This window comes from Solanum stenotomum, chromosome 7 (assembly GCF_019186545.1).
Source record: "Solanum stenotomum isolate F172 chromosome 7, ASM1918654v1, whole genome shotgun sequence".
Taxonomy (NCBI): domain Eukaryota; kingdom Viridiplantae; phylum Streptophyta; class Magnoliopsida; order Solanales; family Solanaceae; genus Solanum; species Solanum stenotomum.
In genome coordinates this window covers 53,987,373-54,004,434 of record NC_064288.1, presented here as the reverse complement: position 1 = coordinate 54,004,434, position 17,062 = coordinate 53,987,373, and the positions used below count along the sequence as shown (strand labels likewise).

General features: G+C 37.5%; 2 protein-coding genes and 1 pseudogene across 2 annotated transcripts; 2 read left to right on the top strand and 1 right to left on the bottom strand.

Moving 5' to 3' along the window:
• Positions 1–1,159: 1,159 nt before the first annotated feature.
• Positions 1,160–4,679, top strand: LOC125871507 (uncharacterized). Its single transcript, XM_049552112.1, has 4 exons — positions 1,160–3,036; positions 3,257–3,360; positions 3,440–3,595; positions 3,676–4,679. The coding sequence occupies exons 1-4, from the start codon at positions 1,458–1,460 to the stop codon at positions 4,447–4,449; spliced, it is 2,613 nt and encodes an 870-aa protein (XP_049408069.1). The 5' UTR covers positions 1,160–1,457; the 3' UTR covers positions 4,450–4,679.
• An 852-nt stretch (positions 4,680–5,531) lies between these two features.
• LOC125871508 (uncharacterized) lies at positions 5,532–10,444 on the top strand (annotated as a pseudogene).
• Positions 10,445–11,104: 660 nt separating this feature from the next.
• Positions 11,105–14,513, bottom strand: LOC125871313 (uncharacterized). Its single transcript, XM_049551904.1, has 4 exons — positions 12,908–14,513; positions 12,495–12,604; positions 12,115–12,291; positions 11,105–12,043 (listed from the first exon to the last, which is right to left on the bottom strand). The coding sequence occupies exons 1-4, from the start codon at positions 14,511–14,513 to the stop codon at positions 11,249–11,251; spliced, it is 2,688 nt and encodes an 895-aa protein (XP_049407861.1). The 3' UTR covers positions 11,105–11,248.
• Between the last annotated feature and the right edge of the window lie 2,549 nt (positions 14,514–17,062).

Here is a 17,062-nt window from a genome sequence, read left to right as displayed (position 1 = left end):
ACAGTCATGCAGTGTGGAAAAACAAAGAGTTAACTATGAGGTAACTATTTTTTTTTCTTATAATAGTAATCCATTAGTTTTAGAGTTTAAATGGGTAAAAACACTCCTAAATTATTAGTTGTGTGAATTTCGTAGACAAAAGAAGTTGTTCGGGTGGTAAGCAGTAGCACTATCGATCTGTATCCTCATGGATGTGGGTTCGAGCAACTAAAGGGGTAAAAAAGGTGGACGCTTTATATAGTTCAATGGCTCTCTCATTGTAGAAAATTCCAAATGCTTTAGTGGAGTACTTTTATAGGTATATTTTTGTTATTTCTTCTTGGAAAGGAGGGAACTTGGTGTGGCCTAGGTGGTAAAAAAAAACTAGGTGCCTTAATGGGCAGAGCTACATGTATCTGTGTTGGTAGGAAGGAACTTGGTGTGGCCTAGCTGGTAAAAACAACTAGGTACCTTAATGAGCAGAGTGACATGTATCTGTCTTGGTGAGAGGGAGCATGTAGAATTATCGAGGTATGACCAAACTGACCAAAGACACCGCTTTTATCGCGGGGAAAGGACAAGGGGAGGAAAGGGAAAACTGAATGGTAAATTTAGTTCATCTTTGTTTGGTTTGAATAAACAAATAAAAAGATGGTATTCGAATATCTGCTGCTGAGTTTAAGATGCTCCAAGTGAGGTGGTGCGAGAGGTTGGATATAGTGGGTGCGAGGAGAGGTAGAGGTAGGCCGAAAAAGTATTGGGGAGAGGTTATTAGACAAGAAATGCCACGACTTCAGCTTACTGGGACATGACCTTAGATAGGAGGGTGTGAAGGTTGCAGATTATGGTAGAAGGTTAATAGGTGGTGGAGTATTCTATTGCTTCCTGAAGGGTTTATGCTTAGTGGTGTATGTCGTAGTAGTAGCTTTATTCTTGTACTGTCTAGCTTTTGCTTTCTACCACCTTCTATTTTTATGATGCTTCCGTTATTGCATTATTTTGTTGTTGTTGTTACTGTTTCAGTAGAAGTTGCTATATTTTCTACTGTCCTTTTTCCTTTTCATACTTAATCTGATTGTTGTATTCGAGTCAAGGGTCTTCCGGAAACAACCTTTCCACCTCCACGAAGTAGTGGTAAGTTTTGCGTACACTCTACCCTCCCCAAACCCGACTTGTGGGATTTCATTGGGTATGTTGTTGTTGTTTAAACCGAGAGCACTTAATAAGGAATCTTTTTGAAAAGCATGTAATGTAGCAGATTGTTTAATGTGAGAACATATATTGAGTAGATGATTGAATTCTATCTTGGTGAAACAGCTTTCAGCATATGTGTTCCTTGTTTCCTTGTTTACGCCTAGAAGCTAATAATTCTAATAGTTTAAAGAACTCAAATTACGTGTTCACGTCTGCAGGCTTTTCTCTGAGACGTTTACAATCTTTTTCTTCTTAACTTGCTCCATCTGAGAAAAGTACTAGAGATGGCAAAAGATAAAGTTGCAAGCTTAGGTACTGAAGTTTCTCAGTCAAAGGAAAAAATGGCCAAGAAAATGCAAGAGTTGAACAAAGAGCTGATTCCTGACAAGATATTTGTTCCTATTCCTGGATCATCCTCTAATTTTATATTAGGTCCATGTTTTAAGACAATGTTTCCTCCAGAGCTCTCATCTCTTTACCCCTTAGCTGTAGGAGAGAAGCTACTTCTACACTCCGTGCAACTTGATTGGTTCGGAGGTAAGTATCTGGATTCATGGCCTTCTAATAGTAGATCATGGAATGATTGGGTAGATAGAGTTGAGAAGGTCAAAGGGGAAGTTTGGAAATCAGCTGATATCTATGATGCCATTCAGTTGTCAAAAAATGATATCTCGATGGACAAAAATCTTCTGTATGCTGCTTTATGCTATTGGTCAATCTCCACAAACTCGTTCCACTTCAGATTTGGTATGATGGGGCCAACAGTACTAGATATTGTTGCTTTGACAGGACTTAGGCCACATGGGGAGGAAGTCAGTGCCATTCTTGGGATGGCTGGATCGACTTGTCATTTTCCCAAGTATGGAACAATTTATGATAATTCCTTGCGTTACAGCAAGTATCTTGATGTGTCAAAGTCAGAGACAGCTGTGACAAAGGAAGAACATTTATCTTTTCTGTTTACGTGGCTCAGTAAACATCTGTTCTGTGACTCTTCTGTAAACATGATTAAGCAATGCACAAAACTGGCATTCGCTCTTGCTGCGGGTAGAAAGCTTGCTTTGGCACCTTTTCTCTTGTCTAATTTATATCATGGATGCACTGAAATCATTATGGGCAAGTTTCTATATGGAAGAGGTCCATTCTGGATCTTGCAATTCTGGCTACAGTCTTACTTCCCAGAATTCCAACCTGCTACTTTGGATACCTGTAATATCCCCACCTATGCTAGTTTCGAGGAATACTTTCGCTTTTTTCATAAATGTGCATCTAGAACTATCAGCCAATTCACCCTGTTTTCTTCTAGGAAGTTTGGACCTGTCTGGTTTAAGAAATCACTTGATCCTGACTTCCAAAAACTTAATAAGCCAGAGCTACAAGATATTTGGGCCAGTTATCTCATTGCTCGAGACCTCCCTTACAGTATCCTTCTGGATGAATCTTTGAAGTGCAAATATGAGGTAGAACATTACTCTCCAAATCAGTTTGCCCGACAGTTTGGTATGACTCAGGCTGTCCCCTTCCACCAATCGGCCAATAAACTTCCGATTAGAAGAAAAGATTTCCAATCTGCAGATTACACTGAAGAAACTGAATCAAGGTTTTGCCAATTGAAAAGGAAGTTTTCATTTGTTCCATTCGATACTAATCCTAGCTCTACTGCGTTCTTTGATTCCTGGTGGTCCACTTACATCCATACTCGGGACAAGACTGCTGTTGATATCCTCCGAAAGATCTCACCTCATGTCATGCCCCTCTGTTCATCTGACAGACAAAAAATTGCTGATCCTCAGTACAATGGTATTAAAGGCAATTCCGAATCTGCAGGAAAAATTGGCCAGAATATGAAGAGGAAATATGAAGGTATGATAACCTTCTTGATGAAACAAATTATAAGATTTCTATTTTTCTGAACAAATGATAGAGCCGTCAAAATGCATTTGAATTATTGGTGATTGTTGCATATGTCATTACATTAGATTTTGTGATAGCTTTCAATGTTATATCTCATTCTTGTCCTTTTCTCAGTTTGATTTCTGATTCTGATTTTGGTGTCTTGTACTGCCTCCTTAATTGCTTTCAGGGGATAATATTCCATCGCAATCTTTGGCTCAGCAAGACGTGCCCATACAACAAAAGAACTTGAATGAGGCAGCTGAAAATATAGCTACAACAACATTATGCAAGGTAAAAATTCCCATCCCCAAACAAGCCTCTGGGATTATAATGAGATATATTGGCCTGATTCCTTCACTTTACTTTTCAGAAGACGAAGACTTACTCGAGGAAATTTTCACCAGGCACAACTTCTGCCATACCTTCTACATCAGCCTTCCCTACAAGTTGTACTCCTGCTAATGAAGACAGGACTGAGGCAGACATCCAAGTTTCCGCTGTTACACCAATCTCCCCTTCTGACAAAGTAAGTTCTCCTTATTACTTGTGTTGTTACGTCCGGTTAGTTGGTTACTTCATCTAATTTTGAGAGCCTTTTCTATTCAGGATGTCGAGGAAGGCACAGTTTCCCCATCCTTAGCTAATACCAGAAGCAAGACATCTGATATTAGTCAACCACCCGACTGTCCATTGAAATTTGATAATCTAGAAGACTTCTTTGCTCGAGTTAGTGGAAAAATTAAATGTGCTGAATCTCTCGGTTTTTCTGCTGATCAATCTTCTCCCATAGATAACGAGAAATCCACCACACAGAAGTCTATTCCGTCAGCAGAAATGCTTGCCACAGCTAAAGGTGATATTAAGAGATTACTACTCATACCTTCTCAAGTCATGCTTCTACCCGGAAACTGTTCAGCATTAAGCGCAGCACTATCAGTACATGCTGGAGCACCGGATTTATCAGCTGAGAGAGCGCTTGCCTTGGAGAAACTCAAAGAGAACCTTCCACACTTTTCCTTGACCTTGCATAGAGCTAAGAAGGATCAAGAGGAGTATTATAAGAAGGTTGCCCAGAGAGTGCTCCTCATCGACGAGCTCACAAAAGATCAAGAACTCTATACTAACCTCAAAGATGGAAACAACAAACTTGATAACAAAATCAGCAAGCTGGAGGCAAGCTTGAAAGCTGCAAAGACAAAAAGAGAAGCAATCAAGACGCAACAATTGAGTTTGGCCAATAAGTGTTCTGGAAAGTGTAATGCTCTTGATGAAATGGAAGCTGAGTTTCCTGTCCTGAAGGAGATGAAGGAGCTAGCTGATTGGGATATCGCTCGATTGGAAGAAAGCTTGAGAGACTTCAAGAGTAAGATAATCGAGTGATCGCTTGTCTAAACCATTCTTCATGTGAATTTTGCTGGCCAGTAAGATCATGTAAATATATTTTGCTATGTACTAACTTTCTCTCTTTTGATGGCATACCTAAGTAAAGCCAAGCTAATCCAAACATGTAAAGTGAAACCAGTAGTGTACATCTAGTTATGTTTTTTGGTGGCACAGGTTGATGGAACAATGAACATGAATTCTTCAAAATAGCACTAATTTAGATGTGATGACATGGTACAAACTACAAAATGTACATAGCTACCCCTTTGATCTCTAGTCTAAGTGTAGTTTCATTACATTTGTTTTTGTGTGAAGTATTTCTTCTACTGTCTTGGCACTGTTATCAACTACTCTATCTGGTTTCTATTACCTCCTATAAATAACTGTTCATAATAAGAGAAATTAATAAGAGATCTGGTCTGTTACAACAACTTAAATTACACTCTATCTGATTTGGCATGTTTTTTAAGAAATAAATAAAAGTTTTTGAAACTAGTGGTACTAATATTAGTGCGTAAATCAGTTGTATACAAGATAAACACCAGGAAAGAGATATTCGTTGGGCCAAGAGCACCCTCCTTGAGTTAAAGCTTTCATGCCTAGTAGACCAAAACGAGAACTTTTAATAATGGAAATATGACATTTTTTTTTTCGAGGGCTAAAAGACAAAATTGTTCACATAAATTTAGTCTGGTGGCAAGTACTCAGCTTGTCCAAATTTTGACTTTTTACTTGTTATTTTTGACAAATCAAGAAAAAATAATATTTATTTATTAATGATATCCTCAATTTATTTAGAGAGTTAATATTTTTGAAAAAAAGTAAAAACTCTTTAATGAATAAATTAATTTTGGAAGTCTATCAATTAATAGAAATAAAATAATAAACTCACTATATCAATTATTATTTTATTATTTTCTTAATAAGTGTGTTAAGTAAAAAATAGCAAATAACTAGGAATAGAGAGAGTATAAGTTAAAACAGAGGGGGCTATGATTTGACAGTGGTTACAGGTTTCTAAGAGCCTCACTTTCTCTCTATTTATAAATAAGTTAAAAATAGTCTTTTGACAACTTTCAAATACAAGTTAAACAGTCAGAAAAAAGGAAGCTCTCTCCATGTCAAGAACAAGCAATTTCAGCCATGAGGTAACTTTTTTTTTTTCTTCTAATAGTAATCCATTAGTTTTAGAGTTAAAATGGGTAAAAACACTCCTAAATTATCAGTTGTGTGAATTTCCTATGAAATTATTATGGAATGGTTATAGAATCACACTTCAACTGTCAATGGTTCACTTTTCGTATTTGAATAATGATAGATATTTTAGGTAGGAAAGGTGAACAAATGATAAAGATAGTTGAGGTGTGTTTTGATAAATATTTGGTGATAGTTTTAGGCAAGAAACTCACAGAATTGATAGTTTAATATAAAATTCAAAAAAATTGTAATACGTGCCTTTTAGTTTTATATATACTAAAAGTTTTGTATTTAAGTTGAAGTAATGTTATATTGTTTATTCAAGATGTTTTTTTTTTTTTGTGAACTTGGCATTATAACTATGGTTTTCTTGAACTTCCATGAAAATTGTATTGTTCTACAATTTGTAGTGATATATATCAATTATCACCCTTTATGGGGCAAGAGGGGTTGCTCAGGTGGTAAGCACCCTCCATCTTCATCCTCATGGTTGTGGGTTCGAGCAACTAAAGGGGCAAAAAAGTGGAAGCTCCTACGACAAAGTAAAAAAAAAGTAGGTGCCTTAATAGTCCGAGTCACATGTATCTGTGTTGGTTGGAGGGAGTGTATAGAATTATCGAGGTATGCCCCAACTGACCAAAGACACCACTTTTATCGCGGGAAAAGGAAAAGGAGGAGGGAAGGGAAGGGAAGGGAGAACTAAATGGTAGATTTAGTTCATATTTGTTTGGTTTGACAAAACAAATAAAATGATGATATCCATTTATTTGCTGCTGAGATTAAGATGTTCCAGTGAGGAGGTGTGAGAAGTTGGATATAAAGGGTGCGAGGAGAGGTAGAGGTAGGCCGAAAAAGTATTGAGGAGATGTTATTATTAGAAAGAACATGGCACAACTCCACTTTACTGAGGACAAGGTCGACCTTAGATAGGAGGGTGTGGAGGTTGCAGATTAGGGTATAGAAGGTTAATAGGTGGTGGACTGTTCTATTGCTTCCTGAAGGGTATAGGCTTAGTGGTGTCTGTCATAGTAGTAGCTTTATTATTTGTACTGTCTAGCTTTTGCTTTCTACCACCTTCTATTTTTATGAGGCTTCCGTTATTGCATTATTTTGTTGTTGTTACTGTTTCAGTAGAAGTTGCTATATTTTCTACTGTCCTTTTCCTTTTCATATTTAATCTGATTGTTGTATTCGAGTCAAGGGTCTTCCGGAAACAACCTTTCCACCTCCACGAAGTAGTGGTAAGTTTTGCGTACACTCTACCCTCCCCAGACCCGACTTGTGGGATTTCATTGGGTATGTTGTTGTTGTTTAAACCGAGAGCACTTGATAAGGAATCTTTTTGAAAAGCATGTAATGTAGCAGATTGTTTAATGTGAGAACATATATTGAGTAGATGATTGAATTCTATCTTGGTGAAACAGCTTTCAGCATGTGCCTTGTTTCCTTGTTGACGCCTAGAAGTTAATAATTCTAATAGTTTAAAGAACTCAAATTACGTGTTCACGTCTGCAGGTTTTTCTCTGAGAGGTTTACAATCTTTTTCTTCTTAACCTGCTCCATCTGAGAAAAGTACTAGAAATGGCAAAAGATAAAGTTGCAAGTTTAGGCTCTGAAGTTCTCCGGTCAAAGGAAAAATTGGCCAAGAAAATGCAAGAGTTGAACAAAGAGCTGATAGTTGACGAGACAATTGTTCCTATTCCTGGATCACCCTCTAATTTTATATTAGGTCCATGTTTTAAGACTATGCTTCCTACGGAGCTCTCATCTATTTACCCTTTGGCTGAAGGAGAGAAGCTACTTCTACATTCCGTGAAACTTGATTGGTTCAAAGGTAAGTATCAGTATTCATGGCCTTCTTATTGTAGCTTATGGATTGATTGGGTAGATAGAGTTGAGAAAGCCAAAGGGGAAGTCTGGAAATCAGCTGATATATATGATGCCATTCAGTTGTCAAAAAATGATATCCTGATGGACAAAAATCTTCTGTATGCTGCTTTATGCTATTGGTCAATCTCCACAAACTCGTTCCACTTCAGATTTGGCATGATGGGGCCAACAGTACTAGATATTGTTGCTTTGACAGGACTTAGGCCACATGGGGAGGAAGTCAGTGCCATTCTTGGGATGGCTGGATCGACTTGTCATTTTCCTCATCATGGAACAATTTATTATAATTCCTTAACTTACAACAAGTATCTTGATGTGTCAAAGTCAGAAACAGCTGTGACAAAGGAAGAACATATATCTTTTCTGTTTACGTGGCTCAGTAAACATCTGTTTTGTGTCTCTTCTGTAAACATGATTAAGCAATGCACAAAACTGGCATTCGCTCTTGCCGCGGGTAGAAAGCTTGCTTTGGCACCTTTTCTCTTGTCTAATTTATATCATGGATGCACTGAAATCATTATGAGCAAGTTTCTTTATGGAAGAGGTCCATTCTGGATCTTGCAATTCTGGCTACAGTCTTACTTTCCAGAACTCCAACCTGCTACTTTGGATACCTGTAAGTTCCCCACCTGTGCTACTTTCGAGGAATACTTCCGCTTTTTTCATAAATGTGCATCTAGAACTATCAGCCAATTCACCCCGTTTTCTTCTAGGAAGTTTGGACCTGTGTGGTTTCAGAAGTCACTTTATCCTAACTTCCAAAAACTTAATAAGCCAGAGCTACAAGATATTTGGGCCAGTTATCTCATTGCTCGAGACCTCCCTTACAGTATCCTTCTGGATGAATCTTTGAAGTGCAAATATGGGGTAGAACATTATTCTCCAAATCAGTTTGCCCGACAGTTCGGTATGACTCAGGCTGTTCCCTTCCACCAATCAGCCAATAACTTTCAATTAGAAGAAAAGATTTCCAGTCTGCAGATTACACTGAAGAAACTCAGTCAAGGTTTTGCCAAACAAAAAGGAAGTTTTCATTTGTTCCATTTGATACTAATCCTAGCTCTACTGAGTTCTTTGGTTCCTGGTGGTCCACTTATATCTATACTCGGGACAAGACTGCTATTGATGTCCTCAGGAAGATCTCACCGCATGTCATGCCCCTCTGTCCATCTGACAGGCAAAAATTTGCTGCTCCCCAGCCCAACAGTATTAAAGGCAATTCTGAATCTGCAGGAAAAATTGGCCAGAATATGAAGAGGAAATATGAAGGTATGATAACCTTCTTGATTAAACAAATTATAAGATTTCTATTTTGCTGAACAAATGATGGAGCCGTCAAAATGTGTTTGACTTGTTGGTGATTTTTGCATATACCATTGCATTAGATTTTGTGATAGCTTTCTGATTTTGATGTCTTGTATTGCCTCCTCAATTGCTTTCAGGGGATAGTATTCCATCGCAATCTTTGGCTCAGCAAGACGAGCCCATACAACAAAAGAACTTGAATGAAGCAGCTGAAAAGATAGCTACAACAACATTATGCAAGGTAAAAATTCCCACCCCCAAACAAGCCTCTGGGATTATAATGGTATGGATTGGCCTGATTCCTTCACTTTACCGTTTGTTGACTTTTCAGAAGACCAAGACTTACTCGAGGAAATTGTCACCAGGCTCAACTTCTGACATACCTTCTACATCAGCCTTCCCTACAAGTTGTACTCCTGCTAATGAAGACAGGACTAAGGCAGACATCCAAGTTTCCGCTGTTACACCAATCTCCACTTCTGACAAAGTAAGTTCTCCTCATTACTTGTGTTGTTACGTCCGGTTAGTTGGTTACTTCATCTAATTTTGAGAGATTTTTTCTTTTTAGAATGTTGAGGAATGCACAGTTTCCCCATCCTTAGATAATACCAGAAGCAAGACATCTGATATTAGTCAACCACCCGACTGTCCTTCGAAATTTGATAATCTAGAAGGCTTCTTTGCTCGAGTTAGTGGAAAAATTAAATGTGCTCAATCTCTCGGTTTTACTGCTGATCGATCTTCTCCCATAGATGACAAGAAATCCGCCACACTGAAGTCTAAATTGTCAGCAGAAATGCTTGCCACAGCTAAAGGTGATATTAAGAGATTACTACTCATACCTTCTCAAGTCATGCTTCTACCCGGAAACTGTTCAGCATTAAGCGCAGCACTATCAGTACATGCTGGAGCACCGGATTTATCAGCTGAGAGAGCGCTTGCCTTGGAGAAACTTAAAGAGAACCTTCCACACTTTTCCTTGACCTTGCGTAGAGCTAAGAAGGATCAAGAGGAGTATTATAAGAAGGTTTCCAAGCAAGTGCTCCTCATTGACGAGCTCACAAAAGATCAAGAACTCTATGCTAACCTCAAAGATGGAAACAACAAACTTGATAACAAAATCAGCAAGCTGGAGGCAAGATTGAAGGCTGCAAAGACAAAAAGAGAAGCAATCAAGAAGCAACAATGGAGTTTGGCCAATAAGTGTTCTGGAAAGTGTAATGCTCTTGATGAAATGGAAGCTGAGTTTCCTGTCCTGAAGGAGATGAAGGAGCTAGCTGATTGGGATATCGCTCGATTGGAAGAAAGCTTGAGAGACTTCAAGAGTAAGATAATCGAGTGATCGCTTGTCTAAACCATTCTTCATGTGAATTTTGCTGGCTAGTAAGATCATGTAAATATATTTTGTTATTTACTAACTTTCTCTCTTTTGATGGCATAACTAAGTATAGCCAAGCTAGTCCAAACATGTAAAGTGAAACCAGTAGTGTACTTCTAGTTATGTTATTTGGTGGCACAGGTTGATGGAACATGGATGCTTCAAAATAGCACTAATTTTGATATGATGACATGGTACAAACTACAAAATGTACATAGCTACCCCCTTTGATCTCTAGTCTAAGTGTAGTTTCATTACATTTGTTTTTGTGCTGAAATATTTCTTCTATTGTCTTGGCACTGTTATCAACTACTCTCTCTATCTGGTTTCTATTACCTCCTATAAATAACTGTTCATAATAAGAGAAATTAAGTACATGAAAAGTAAGGAATATGGCCTGTAACACCAACTTAAATTACACTGTATTTGATTGTGCATGTTCTTTTTTAAGAAATAAATAAAAACTTTTGAAACTAGTGGTATTAAAATTAGTGCGTAAATTGATTGTATATGAGATAAACACCAGAAAGGAGATATTCGTTGGGCCAAGAGTACCCCCCTCGAGTTAAAGCTTTCATGTCCTGTTGACCTAATCGAGAATTTTTTTGAAAATATGACATTCTTTTTTGGAGGGACTAAAAGAAAAAATTGTAACATAAATTAAGACAAGATTTATTCAGATATTGAAATTATATCATGTTTCGATTGAGTAACTAAAGTGTTTCTATTTATTTATATTTTCCTTGCACAAATTTTAATTATATGCATTAGATAAAATATATTCTAAATCCACCTATGCATTTTTACCCTGTCATCATGCAAATTATCTATGTTCATCAATCTATGCCACCAGAAACCATGTTTTGGGAAGTATGTCTACATTTGTTGTTTCAATTAACAAGTTTGGACCAACAAGGCTATACTTTAGGATGCCATTCAAAACAAAGATTTTACACATCACAAAAATGACATTTACATGTTCTTATACTATGGATCACTAGTCAGCAAATTCACACGAAGAGTGATTTACACACGCGATTCGATTATCTTACTCTTCAACTCTGTCAAGATTTCTTCCACTCGGGCAATGTCCGAATCGGCTACCTCCTTCATCTTAGGAGACTCAGCTTCCATTTCATCAAGTGCATTAGACTTTTCAAAACACTTCTTAGCCAAACTCAATTTTTGGTCCTGGATGGCTTTTCGTTTCGTCTTTGCATCCTTCAAGCTTGCCTTCAACTTGTGGATTTGGTTTCTGATGGAATCAGTTGTACGTTCAAGTTTGTCGCTGTAGTCTTTGAGGTTGGCGTAGTGTTCTTGACCCTTCGTGAGCTCGTCGATGAGGATCACTTTCTTGGCAGCCTTCTTGTAATAATCTTCTTTGTCCTTTTTAGCTCTATGGTACGTTGAGGAAAGGTGTGGAAGGTTCTCTTTGAGTTTCTCAAACGCGAGTGCTCTCTCAACCGATAAATCTGGTGATGCAGTGTATACTGACAGTGCTGCATTTAGCTTTGAACAGTTTTCGGGTTGAAGCAAGTCTTGAGAAGGCATGATTAGTAATCTCTCAATGTCGTCTTTCGCTGTGGCAAGCAGTTCTGCTGACGGTGTAGACTTTTGCATGGCAGATGTCTTTTCGTCTATGGGAGAAGAATGATCAACAGGAAATCCAAGAGATTGAGCTTGTTTAATTTGTCCGCTAACTCGAGCAAAGAAGTCTTCTAGATTGTCAAATTTCACAGGACAGTCGGTTGGTTCACTAACATCAGATGCCTTGCTTTCAGTCTCAGCTAACGATGGGGAAACTGTACACTTTTCGCCTTCCTGAAAACAAAAAGATCCCAAACTTAGATAGAGTAATCAAACTTAACGCCACGAGTAAGATGAGAACTTACTTTTTCAGAAGTAGAGGATAAGGCGGAGGTTGATGTATCATCAGCATCAGAAACTTGCTCGTCTGCCTTAGTCTTGTCTTCATCAGCAGAAGCATCGCTTGTAGGGAAGGCTGATGAAAAAGGTATGCTAGAAGTTGTCCTAGGTAGCGGCATTTTCATCGCGGAAGTCTTCATCTTCTGAAATGATGAAACAACAGTAAAGTGAAGGAATCAGAACAAGCTAATCCCCTTACAATCTCAGAAGCCTGTTTGGTAGTGTCTGGATGCACGATAGAAGTTACAGGTTCGGCTGAACCTAGTAGCTTTGGCTCAGATTCTCTAAACATGTTATAAAAATCTACGGATCCACCTTTGTTTGGGAGGTGCAAGGAAAATCTTACCTTGCATATTGTACTTTTTATAGATATCTTTTCAGCCACCTCATACGAGTTCCTTTGTTGTCTGGACTCGTCATCTTGCTGTACAAACGATCTTGACGGAATACTATACCCTAAAAGCATTTAAGGCATGAATAAAGGAGCAATACTAGATATCAAAATGTAGGTGGGAAAAGAAGAAACAAATAAAAGGGAAAGACAAGAAGCATAGAGAACACTGATAGCTATCCAAAAATACGCACCGGTATCGGATCCTCCAAAAAAAATGCATTACTTTTAAAGGATCCGATGCACACCTGGCGGCATTTTTGAAGGACAATATTTTTGGCCTCCTTAACCAACAGAAATAAGGTATTCTATGAGTATACCAGCCAAATAGGGATTTATAATTTGTTATATCAAGAAGGTTATCATACCTTTATATTTCCTCTTCATATTACGGACAAATTTTCCTGCAGACTGAGAATTGCCTTTAATACCGTTGGACCTATGAACAGCAACTTCTTGCTTTTCAGATGGACTGAGAGGCGTAACATACAGTGAGATCTTCCTGAGGACATCAGTAGCAGTAGTAGTTTTATCCCGATTGTTCATATAAGTTGACCACCAGAAATCGAAGAAATCGGTAGAGCTCGGATTAACATTAAATGGAACAAATGAGAACTCCCTTTTTAATTGATAAAACCGTGATTCAGTTTCTTCAATGCAATCTCGGAATTTTTCTCTTCTGATTGAATCATTTGCTGATTGGTAGAAGGGGATAGCTTGTGTCATGCCAAACTGTCGAGCAAACTGATTCGGAGAGTAATGTTCGACCCCACATTTGCATTTCGAAGATTCGTCCACACGGATGCTGTAAGGGAGGTCTCGAGCAATAAGATAACTAGCCCAAATGTCTTTTAATTCTGTTCTGTTAAGTTTTTGGAAGTAAGGATCAAGTGACCTCTTAAACCATTCAGGCCCAAATTTCCTAGACGAAAAAGGCGTGAATTGGCTGGCAGTTCGAGATGAGCATTTATTGAAGAAGAGAAAGTATTGGCTGAATGTTTTAGGTCTCAAAACACCATCAGCCAAGGCATGCCCGTAGGTGAGAGGGTTACCGTCATCCGAGGTTAAAGGCTGATGTTCTGGAAAGTAAGCCTGTAGCCAGAGTTGCAAGATCCAGAACGGACCCCGTGCATCATCAAATCCGCCCGTAACAATGTCTGTGCAGGCATGATACATATTCGACAAGACAAAAGGTGCCAAAGCAAGCTTTCTACCCTTAGAAAGAGCAAGAGCCAATTTTGTACATTGCTCAATCATGGTAATCGAAGAATTACAAAAGAGATATCTGCAGAGCCACATAACCAGAAAGGATATATGTTCTTCCTCTGTCACAGCCATTGCTCCCATTGACATGTCGAGAAACTTGCAGTAAGTCAAGCATTCTTTAATTTTTTTATACTCGGGAAGATCACGAGCTGATTTAGCCATCCCTAGAGGAACGCTAACATCCTCACCATGTGGCCTAAGTCCTGTCAAGGCAACAATATCTAGTACTGTTGGCCCCATCATACCAAACCTAAAATGAAACGAGTTTGTGGAGATTGACCAATAGCACAAGGCAGCATAAAGAAGATTTTTGTCCAGCGGGATATCATGTTTCGACAACTGAATGGCGTCATATATATCAGCTGATTTCCACACCTCCCATTTTGCCTTCTCAACTCTATCTACCCAATCAATCCACATTCCACTTACATTAGGCCATGATCTCAGAGTCTTATCTTTGAACCAATCAGGTTCCGCCGAGTGTAGAAGTAGCTTTTCTCCTTCAGCCAACGGGTAATGAGGAGACAGCTCCGTAGTGAACACATTCTTAAAACACGGGCCTAATATAATTTTATAGGGCAATCGAGGAGTACGAACAAATATCTCGTCAATGATCAACTTTCTTTTCAACTCTTGCATTTTCTCAGCCAACTTTTTCTCTGACTCGGAAACTTCAGTCCTTAAGCTTCCAACTTTATCTTCGGCCATTTCTAAGTTCTCCACTGGAGCAAGTTAGCACGGAAAAAAAAAACAACACTTACTTCAATCGTCTGTTCACATAACTTGTATACCACATTATCTGTTCTCACATTAAACAATCTGCTACTATATGCTTGTCTGAAAAAAAAATAATCAAAAAAACAGAAATTGTAACAGTTATTTCCGAAAGTAGCATTGTGACCATTTATATAATCTTCAAAATTCTGAAACTCGGCAGCAAATAAATGATTTCAACCTTGTTTACCTCATTATTTAATAATCTTCATTCATTTAGTTTTTTGTTAAATGATTAATCCTCTGTTCCTAGCTGTTAGATTGTCAGTTATTGTCGTCTTTTATGGTCGCGGACAATCCTCACCTCATTAGCGAGCTTTTAGGGTCGAGTTAAGACTAAAATTTATTTTCTTAACTTGGTATTAGAGGAGACAGAGGTCCTGGATTTCAATTCTCACCTGTCACGTGTTTGGACTCGTGAAAAAAGAATCAAACCCACATGTGAGTAGATGTGGTTTAAGCTATGTTGCTTCAACTTTCCAAAGATAATGTTGCCGCACTCGTATCAAATAATTTAAAAATGTATAACAACATTTCTGAAGAGTCTGAGCAACATATAAGTTTTAATATATAAGTAGACAAAAATGTGTTATCTCTTACCGATTAAACTTTTAGATGAGATGATTACAGAATAACAGATTTCCTCCCTCAATAACCATATAACTATATATAAAGGCTGAAAACATTACAACCTAAGCAAGAATTTTCAAGCGACAACAATAACATATTCAGTATAATCTCATAACTGGGGTCTAGAGAGGGTGGTGTGTATGCAACCTTAACCTAGCTTAAAGAGATTATTTAGATTATTTCCTATAGATCCTCGACTCAAGTAAGACATATAAAAACAAGAACAGAAAGAAAATACAGTAGCAAAGAAGTCGTGGTGAAAATAATGTTCATGCAAGATTCAATTTGAAGGGCAATATCAAGAAAACCATAAATTCAATTTGAAGTCCACCAAAAAATTTACACTTTGAATTAACATTATTTACATCAACTTAAGTACAATATACATAATGTAAAACAAAAATTGGAAATTAGAATTGGAGAGAAAAAAGAACTTACCCCAATTGATGAGTTACTAGAATTTAATAGTTGAAATTTCTAGTTCTTGAAAATTAGAGCTCTTTTTTTTTAGTGTATAATCCAAAAGTGATGAAGAAAGTTGTTGTCACAAAGTAATTAGAATTGAAGTATAAGAAGATGATTGCTGGTTTACACGTGTCCATTAAATGGGCTCAATTTTACTGCACTGAGGAACTCTTATACTATGACAAATAATAATAATTATTAAATAAATAAATATGATGTTCAAAAACGTTCGGTAAAAAATAAATCCGACTACATGCTTCACTTAGCTTTAGTAAATTGTTGTGATTACGAGTTGGATGTCTAATGTTTAATTGATAATGAAATTATTTTGTATTTGAAACATAGTGTTAAGAGTTAATTACATTATTTTTCTACTCTTTTTTAAAATTACAAAAATCCGTTAAAATTTATGAATTTTCGATATATCAGTTGGACTTTTGGATATATAACTAGACTTCCAAATACATCACTGGACATCCAGATACATAGCGAAGGGATGTATCCTAGAGGGAAGAGATATATCAGAGAGGATAGGGATGTATCCGAGATGGGATATGGATGTATCAGCGAGAGAAGAGTCTTGTATCCGAGAGGGAATAGGGATGTATTAGCGAGAGGAGAGTCTTGTATCCGAGAGGGGATAGGGATGTATCAGCGAGAGGAGAGTGATGTATCCGAAAAGAGATTTTTGAAATTCTTTTAAATGGTACGAAATTTTAGAGATTATGATAAAATAAAATGTATATTTAGGTAATTTCTCCTAGTTTTTTTATTTTTTAAGTACGCGGGAAAGAGAATTAAAACGTGCCAATTATTAATTAACTTTTGATTAATTTTGAGTTCTCCTTCTTTTTATATGACAATAGTAAAGTCATTATTTGTGAAGGGCTACGAAGCCCAACCCAACTCCAATTTCCTTGAGGTAATGAGGCCCAACCCAATTCTATTATGGATTGACCCACGTTGTATATGTACATGAAGTATTTAGTTCTTTGGGAAACTTACATAAATCCCACAAGTTTAGGAGATAATTATTTAAATATATTTTAATTTGTAAATATTACTTTTTTTTATCAGATTTTGATGCGTCCAGATGCATGTATCTCAGGATACATTGGGTCAAATTTGTTTTAGCTACATTGTATCCAAGTGGATTTGCACGTATTTAGACACATAACGAATCTCTCTTGCGTCTCTCCTATCTCGCTCGCCACTCTTCTATGTATCTGGGTTCCTAGATATATGCGAATCATATCAAATATATACAAATACATGTATATAGTGTGTATATAGTGTGATTCACATGTATATGGGATACACAATAAAATCTTGTTCGTCTCCCTCCTCATCTCGCTAGCCTCTCTTCCTATTTTAGTGTATCTTTCTCA